The 8350-nt window shown below is 39.3% G+C and overlaps 1 protein-coding gene across 2 annotated transcripts in view; it reads right to left on the bottom strand.

The window, feature by feature from the left end:
- EDNRA (endothelin receptor type A) overlaps nucleotides 1-8350 on the bottom strand; it is an 89060-nt gene that overhangs the window by 4465 nt on the left and 76245 nt on the right. For both annotated transcript variants that reach the window (XM_072621198.1, XM_072621199.1), the window contains 3 exons: nucleotides 7157-7309; nucleotides 1649-1782; nucleotides 855-963 (listed from right to left, as the gene is read on the bottom strand). In XM_072621198.1, coding sequence (XP_072477299.1) covers nucleotides 855-963; nucleotides 1649-1782; nucleotides 7157-7309 — 396 coding nt within the window. The remainder of the gene's footprint in view (nucleotides 1-854; nucleotides 964-1648; nucleotides 1783-7156; nucleotides 7310-8350) is intronic.

Raw genomic sequence — 8350 nt, 5'->3', positions numbered from 1 at the left:
GCCTGCAAATGAGATAGAAGTTATTTTCTAGTTTCTGGTCTACAGGTACTATGCCGTCTTTCTGAAACTTTTCTGCCTTCGTCTTTGTATACAGCATGTATCCCCTGTTTGGAATCCACTGCCTTCTCACTCAACTCTTACAAAAAGACTTTCTCTTGATTCAACCAGTTATTTTTTTCTTTTTGAATTTACTTTGGATTACATTGTATATGATTTGTCTTTTTTATGTTAGTTACTTATTTTACTTATTTGCATTTACTTATTTGTCTTACACATTTGTGCACATATTATTTTCTTCTTCTATCTTTCCATTTCTGGTAGAATATAATCTCATGAAGAGCAAGGACTATTCTATTTCCATTAGTGCAGTGCCTGGCACATAGATGCTTAATAGATGTTTGATATATTAAATATCGTCTCATCTAATTTCTTTACAATTCTCCCAGCTGGTGAAAATGATAGTTGCTGTTAAGGATAATATTGGCAAGGTCTGCTATTTATTTCCCATACTCTGGGCACACAGGTGTCACAGATAGAGCACTGGATCTGTAGTCAAGAAGACTGAGTTCAAATCCTGCCTCAGAGACTTATTAGCTGTATGACCCTGGATAAGTCACTTAATCTCTGTCTTCCTCATCCTCATCTATAAAATGAAAATAATCAACCTCCCAGGGTTGTTGTGAGGATAAAATGAGATGATATCTGTAAAGTGCTTTTCAAACCACAAAGCATTATTTGTTAGCTATTATTATTAGAATTAACAATAAAAGTCAGAATAACAATGGGCTATATAATGCCGTCTATTGTTATCTATTTTTCATTTTTCTTAAAATTACCTCCTAAAGAGCTCTTACCTGGAAACAGTTTTTAAACTTTTTGCTGACAAAATATAGTGCTATCGGGTTTATACATGAATTCATAGTTGCCAAGTTAATGCTGATGTAGTCCATAAGCAATAAGAAACTAGAGCAAAAGAAAATAAAGCAGAATAATTAGAATATACATTATTTTTTCACATGCTAACTAGAATATATTCCTGAAGTAAGCATTCTTCCTGCCCAGAAGCCATTTCTAACAAGTCTTTTCTATAAATTATTTTTTTAAAGGGTGGTACTCTCAGTTTCATAAGGTTTTCTTTTCTGTTTTTTTTGCCACAAAAACTGCAATGTAGTTTGGATGGCATCCTTAAACAATATAGCAGGAAGGCTCCAGATAGGGGGGTAAGAATACTACCTTCATCTTTTTGCAAACTGTAGTGGGAAGAGACAGGATTTGGAGTCAGGGGTCTGGGCTCTAATCCCAACTCTATTAGTTACCTGTTTGACCATGAGCAAAATACTTAACCTCTCTGTAATTCAGTTTCCTTATCACAAATGAGAGTATCAGAGGACCACTGAAGTCCATGGTGCCTTTAACCTTTAGGGAGGTTCTCCCCCAAAGGAATGATAGCTAAACAGTAGGGGCCTTGGAGGGTTTTCTTCAGGCTTAAAGAGAGTGGAGACCCAAAGGGACCATTAAAGTATCCAGAATAGTTATAAGAGCCTTCGTCTATTGGGGGAAACCTAATTTCCTTCTAGGGAAATTAGTCTGTTTAAACTTAATTTTGCCTATTTTGAATGTGGAAATAGGTAAATGACGGGTACGATACCTAAGCAATTCACACCGGTTCATGTCCCTCTCATTGTACACGGTCTTCTTCAAAATTCGGCTCAGATGAAGAGGAAACCAGCAAAGCGCAAAAATCACAACCAAACAGAAGACTGTTTTTGCCACTTCACGGCGCTAAAGGGGAAAAGAAAATACAAAAGAGAGTGATGCTGAGATAGAGGAGTCATACACAGAGTGACTCTAGCAATAAGAGAAAGACCCGTCCCTGCAAAGGGCCAGACAAATAGAAATCTCGTAAAGAATCTAACGATCAATCAATATTCTAGATCAACTTTATGGTACTTTAAGAAAAAATGAATGATTTTTAAAACATGTCACAATCATTCCTTCCTTGCCTTGTTAAGGACCACAATTGAAAACTCCCACCCTCTGCCCTCCTCACCTTGGAACAAAGAAAAATAGTCAAGGAAAAATGCCTGAAGCAGAGACTTTGTCTGCTAATATATTCACAATTCTGCTTACCCTGCCTTTCAGCCAATAGGAAGGAGGAAGCTATATATTTCATTCTCTGTTCTCTATAACCATGACTAATTTTGCATTTACTTAGCACTTAGCTTCCTTTTAAGGAACTTTTCATTGGTAGTGTTGTAATGTGGGCTTTTTTTTGGGGGGGGGGCACTTCCCAGAAATGAAGTGGAAAAGGATAAGAGGTGAGGAGGGCTTGGGGGAGATAACAGCAGTAGAACGTATAAATCTCTGGTTGGGGGGGAGTATTTTATCTGCTGTCAAGGGGGGGTCTAACCAACTCAGGCTAGCAGCTGTATACAAAGAAATGTTGTTAATCACTCAAAGTTATTGTGCAAGTGGAGAAGTAAGGGTTATCTCTTCTTCTGACATCACATTTGGAAAACAGCAATTAAGAGTTCTTTTGCTTATGACTGATATTGGGCAGCATAAGCCAATAGACAGAATGCTGGGTTTTGAGTCAGTGGACGTTGGTCTGAATCTTATTGCTGGGGGACCGGAGTGAAGAAAGTCACTTAACTTTACTGGCCGTCAGGTTCTTTATTTGTAAAATGAAGAGAGTGGACTAGGTGCCTCACAAGATCTGTTTTAGTTCTGACGCTAGGATCTAATGATTCTGTCTAATCAGAGACAAGTAGTGGATAGAACGCTGGGGTTGGAGCCAGAAAGGATGCGGGTTGATAGAACTGACTGTGGGCAAGAGAATCCTCTCTAAAATGGGGATAGCAGTTACTGTCTCCCTGGGTTATTGTGAGCCTCAGATGATAGAATGGATGTAAAGTGTCTTGCAAAAGTTACAGTGTTACATAAATGTCAGTTATCATCATTATTATTTTTGTCAATCAGTCAATAGACATTTATTAAGTGCTCACTATATGCCAGGCGCTGCCTTAAGGGCGGGGGATACAGAAAGAGGCCAAAGACTGCCCCTGCCTTCAAGGAGCTCATCTAATCTAATGTGGAGACAACACGTAAACCAATGGTTGGGTGGTTGTTGGCCGTTCTCGAAGAGGACCAAAATGACATCATGACATCTCTCTCTCTCTCTCTCTCTCTCTCTCTCTCTCTCTCTCTCTCTCTCTCTCTCTCTCTCTCTCTTTATCTCACTCTTTCTTTCTCTCTCTCTGGAAATAATGAAGACAGGGAAGGCACTAGAATTAAGAGGGGTTGAGAAAGTCTTCCTGAAGAAGAAGGGATTTTAGTTGGTATTTGAGGACAGCCACATAAACCAGTAGGTAGAGATGAGGAGGAAGGGCACTCCAGGCATGGGAAATAGCTAGAGAAAATGCCCAGAGGCACGACATGGATAGTCTTGTTCATGAAATGTCCAGGAGGCCAGTGGCATTGGATAAAAGAGTGCATGTTAGTGAGTAAGGTATAAGAAGACTAGAAAAATGGGTTAGGTCATGAAAGGCTTTGAATGTCAGACAGGCTTTTGAATTTGATTCTGGAGGCAATAGGGAACCCTTGTAGTTTATTGAGTAAGGATGTAACATGGTTGAACTTGAACTTTAGGAAAATTACTTTGATGGCTGAATGGAGGATGGCTTGGAGTGGGGAGAGACTTGAGGCAGATCCAGTCGCAGTCTATTGCAATAGTCCAGGAGTGAAGTGATGAGGGTGTGTGCCACAGAGTGGCAATGTCAGAGGAGAAAAGGGAGTGTGTTTGAGATCTATGGCAAAGGTGAAATTCACAGCCTTGGCAGTATGGGATATCGAAGGGATGAGAAAGTGAGGAATTGAAGATAACTCCTGGGTGAGCCCGAGGCACTGAGAGGATGGTGTTGCCCTCTACAATAACAGGGAAAGTAAAAGGTGGGGAAGTTTTAAGGGGAAAGATAACGAGTTTAGTTTTGGATCTTTTGAGTGGACATCTGGTTTGAGATGTCCGAAAGGAAGTTGGAGATGCAGGATGACTATAACCAGGCAGGTAGGTGGTGCAGTGGAAAGAGCACCAGTGCAGGAGTCAGGAGGACCTGAGTTCAAATCTCACCACAGACAATTTGACACTCACTGGCTGTGTGCCCTTGGGCAAGTCACTTAACCCTAATTGCCTCATCCTGGGTCATTTCCAGTCATCCTGATCAATATCTGGTCACTGGATTCAGATGGCTCTGGAGGAGAAGTGAGGCTGGTGACCTGCACAGCCCTCCCTCACTCAAAACAAAGTCAAGTGCAAGTCATGCCATCATTTCTCTGATGGCATGGTCTTTGGCAATGAAGGACTAACACAACCATAACATGTGGGATTCAAGCAATAGGGTGTGCTTTAAAGGAGAATACCATACACACAGACCTGTGGCTAGAAAGGCCCTCAGAGATCATTTAGTTTAAAGTTCATTTTATGGATAAGGAAACAGAGGCCCAGAATCAGCAACCATTTGAAATATTAGGTAAAGGGCTATTTTATGAATCAGAGGAGCCAGTGTGGATTGGACAGGCTTTGAAGGTCTGGACACTTCAAAGTCTATACTGGATTAGGAAAATCACAGGTTGTGATTTTTCTTTGGCCATTAACTGGGGAACATTGTGTTTATTTTCTAAGAGTATGTACATTTAGAAATTGAGCTAGCTATATAAAATACAGTCTGTCTGCAAGTGGGATTAGCCAACATCAAGAGAAAACTGATTGAAATGGGAATTGGAGGCGTAACACTGTCTTGCCCCTAACCACCTAGTATTAGGTGTATGAAGCCTATAATAACCCAGATGACTAGTACAACCACACAAAAGGTTTTCAGGAGAGTCAGTAGAGACAGGGTTGCTGCCCTTCTACCCAGTCAGGGCTCATTTGATCTTCTAGAGTTACGAGTTAAGCTGAAATATGGAAAAATAATGGTCTCAGAACACAACGGAACAGAGGTATCTCTTACAGAAAGAAGATTTTTCATGTGGCCTATTTGTTCTTACTGGTGCTGCTTTTTCAAAGAGCCAGTTTGTCTAAGGGTGGGCAGAGTGGCATAAGAGAGGATTTGCTAGGCATCAGAAGAGATTAAGCATTGGGTTCTAGAATTAGAATGCAACAGATCACTTACCACCTATGTGACCAAGTCACTAAATTCAATTCAGTTCAATTCAATTCAGGTCAGTAGATTATTTACAGAGTGCCTACAATGTGGGAAGCATGATTCACTGAAGGACTCTGGACATCAGTTTTCTTATTTGCAAAATGGGGTTATTTTCCCAGCTCAACCAATGACTCATGGTGTGATGTTAACCTCTTTAAGTCTCAGTTTTCTCATCTGCAAAATATTGTTCAGTTATGATGCCATTTGGGGTTTTCTTGGCAAAGAGACTAGAGTGGTTTACTATTTCTTTCTCCAGCTCATTTTACAGATGAGGAAACTAAGTTAAATAACTTGCCCAGGGTCACATAGCCAGTGTCTGAGGCCTGATTTGAACTCAGGAAGAGGAGTCTTGCTGGCTTCAGTCTGGGTACCCTATATACTAAACCACTTAACTGCCCAAATGGAAAGAGAGGTAAATGTATATGTCTTAAAAAGAATTTATTTCTCTACCATCTCCTGCCTCCTTACTGGTAGAGAAAATAAAATTTATGTTAATTGGAAAAAGAAAAGCTATCATGCTTCATTGTTTTTCACACAGTGTGAAGAAAATAAACACATTTATAAGCTTTCAGATGTGGGACACATACTGACTGTATGACTCATGTCAATTCACTTAATCTCTTAAACTGAGGTGTCCCAGGCAATTCTTTGAATCCCTGAGTTTCAAAAAAAGTTGCCAGACAACATTGGTATAGGGAATTTCTTTACTGGGAGTGGGAGTTTCCATCAAGGGCAAAAAATAAATTTAAAAAAAAATAGTGACTTAGAGGTTTACAAAGCACTTTCTTTATAGCAACCTGGGAGGGAGATTGGGGGTGGGGGGGGTAAAATATTATGATCTTCATTTTATAATGAAAGTTCTTGGAGATTTAAATGATTTCTAACTTAGGATCAGAAATTTAGAGCTAATTAGTCAGTAAGCATTTACTAAGTGCCTACTATGTGTCAGGTACCATGCTAAGCATCAGAGATGGAAAGAAAGGCAGAAGATAGTCCTCTGCCTTTAAGCAGTTCAAAATCTAATGGAGGAGACGGGTATGTTCAAAGAAGCTATATATATAATATATAGGATAAGCAGGAAATAATTAATATAGGGAAGATACTAGAATTTTTTTTAAAGGGGGATTGGGAAAGTCTTCCTGTAGAAAGTGAGATTTTAACTGGGACATGAAGGAAGCCAAGGAAGTCAGGAGGTAATGAGGGGGAAGCACATTCCATACTTGGGGGACAGCCAGTGAAAATGCCCAGAGTTGGGAAATGAAGTGTCTTGTTGACGAGATGGCAAAGAGGTCAGTGTCATGAATAATCTAAACCTCTCATTTTATAGATGAGGGAAATGAGCTCCATCCACCAAAGAGATTAAATATTCTGGGAAAATTTTCATGGGTAGCATACTCATAAACCCGTTCTGTGACTTGGAATCTAGTTTTGTCATTACGATCCCTGTCTCTGCTCTGGGGTCACAGTAGATGTTGGAACTGGGATTCTGACCTAGGAGTCTCTTAATTCCAAGTCCCATGCTAATGATATACCATATGTGAAAATACTTTTAAAACAGCAAAGCACTATGTAAGAACCTGCTACCATATCCTACCATAAATTTGGATCCATCCAATATGGTGGGAAGCTCTCTAACATCTTCCTCACATTGTGTAAATACCAATGTGGATTGTCCATTGGTTATCCCTCTCTCTTGCTATATGACTAAATCATCTTTTCTTTAGGTCATACTGTATTATGTGACATTCTACATTTGTAAAAATAGCACTAAACTATCTTGTGGTTTGAGTTTTGAGATCATAGGGCTACCTGCATACTATATCCATGACTTTTCTTGAACCATGAAGTATTTCAAAGCATCCAAGCTTTTGGGTTTCTTTTCTGTTTACCTCAAACGAGATGACATTTGTACTGTACTGTACTGTATAAATGCAATTCATTACCATGATTATTACCTGCTTAAGGTGCTCACTGAGTGCAATTCTCAAACTGCCATTTCTTCTGTTGAGCATCTCACAAGTCATTAGGGTATAAAAGATGGCAGTGCATGCTAACGGTACACAGAAATAGAAACCGAACAGCCACCAGTCTTTTGCATCTCGGTAAAACTGTAAATAGAAGAGGGGGGAAAAGAGAAGAATAATTATGCAAATTAAGTGCAAAGTATCCCTGAAATATGCTAATGGCAAGGTTGCAGCAGCAAGATCCTTATAAATGGAGAAAAGTTTGCAACTCTGCTCTGGTTGTAATAATTTGGCGATGACAAAGGAGCAGAAAGTCAATTCTAAAGTCAAAAACTCAGAAAATTATATTATTCTTTTACTAGCACATAAAAATGGAGAATTTTAAACTCCATATATGCTAATGTTCCATCATGTTATAGAGGTGACTCTGTATTCTTGAAAGCTCTCTCAATGGAATGTAAGATTTGGCAGGTGCTCCCAAGTTGGAAGGGCTTCAAGTATGGGTCCTAGTGATAGACAACATGTGAGTTGTCCAAGGACCAGCCTTGCCAAGTACACAGAAACTCAGCCCTGGAAGATTCGCCACCAAGTAATCAACTTTTTTTAGCCCTAGCAATTCAAGAAATGTGAAGGGAACTGTAATTTACACCAATAGTGGTAGTACCCCATGGATAAAATAATGGATTTTTAAGAAAATGCTTTACATTTTCAAAAAAAAGGATGGCTTCAATTGAATACTTTTGGATAAAGACCTCTCTTTGGTAAAAAAAAAAAATTAATCTGTATTTTGAAACATGCAGTCATAGCTATGTTATGTAGCATATGGCAAGCACTTAAAGTGCTTTCTAAATGCCAGCTCTTATGATAAGAGGCAGTATGGTGTGGTAGATAAAGTGCTGAACTTGCAGTCAGAAAGACTTAGGTTCACATCCCAAGTCTGGCTCTTATTAACTATGTGACTATTGGCAAATCATTTGACTTCCTGAAGTTTTGGTTTTCTTATCTGTAAAATGGGTATACTTACCTCACAAGGTTACTTTGAGGCCCAAATGGCATGATGGAGGCAAAATGTTCTACAAACTTGAAAGCACTAAATAAATCTCAACGATTATTTCTTCACTTATTCACAAGGACAGTAGAGTACAGACTCTTTGAGAGCAGGGGTTGTTTTGTTTTGATTTTTGT

Source organism: Notamacropus eugenii, chromosome 6 (genome assembly GCF_028372415.1).
Source record: "Notamacropus eugenii isolate mMacEug1 chromosome 6, mMacEug1.pri_v2, whole genome shotgun sequence".
In the NCBI taxonomy this organism is placed as follows: Eukaryota; Metazoa; Chordata; class Mammalia; order Diprotodontia; family Macropodidae; genus Notamacropus; species Notamacropus eugenii.
The sequence above is the reverse complement of the archived record's forward strand: the minus strand, read 5'-3'. Positions and strand labels throughout refer to the sequence as shown.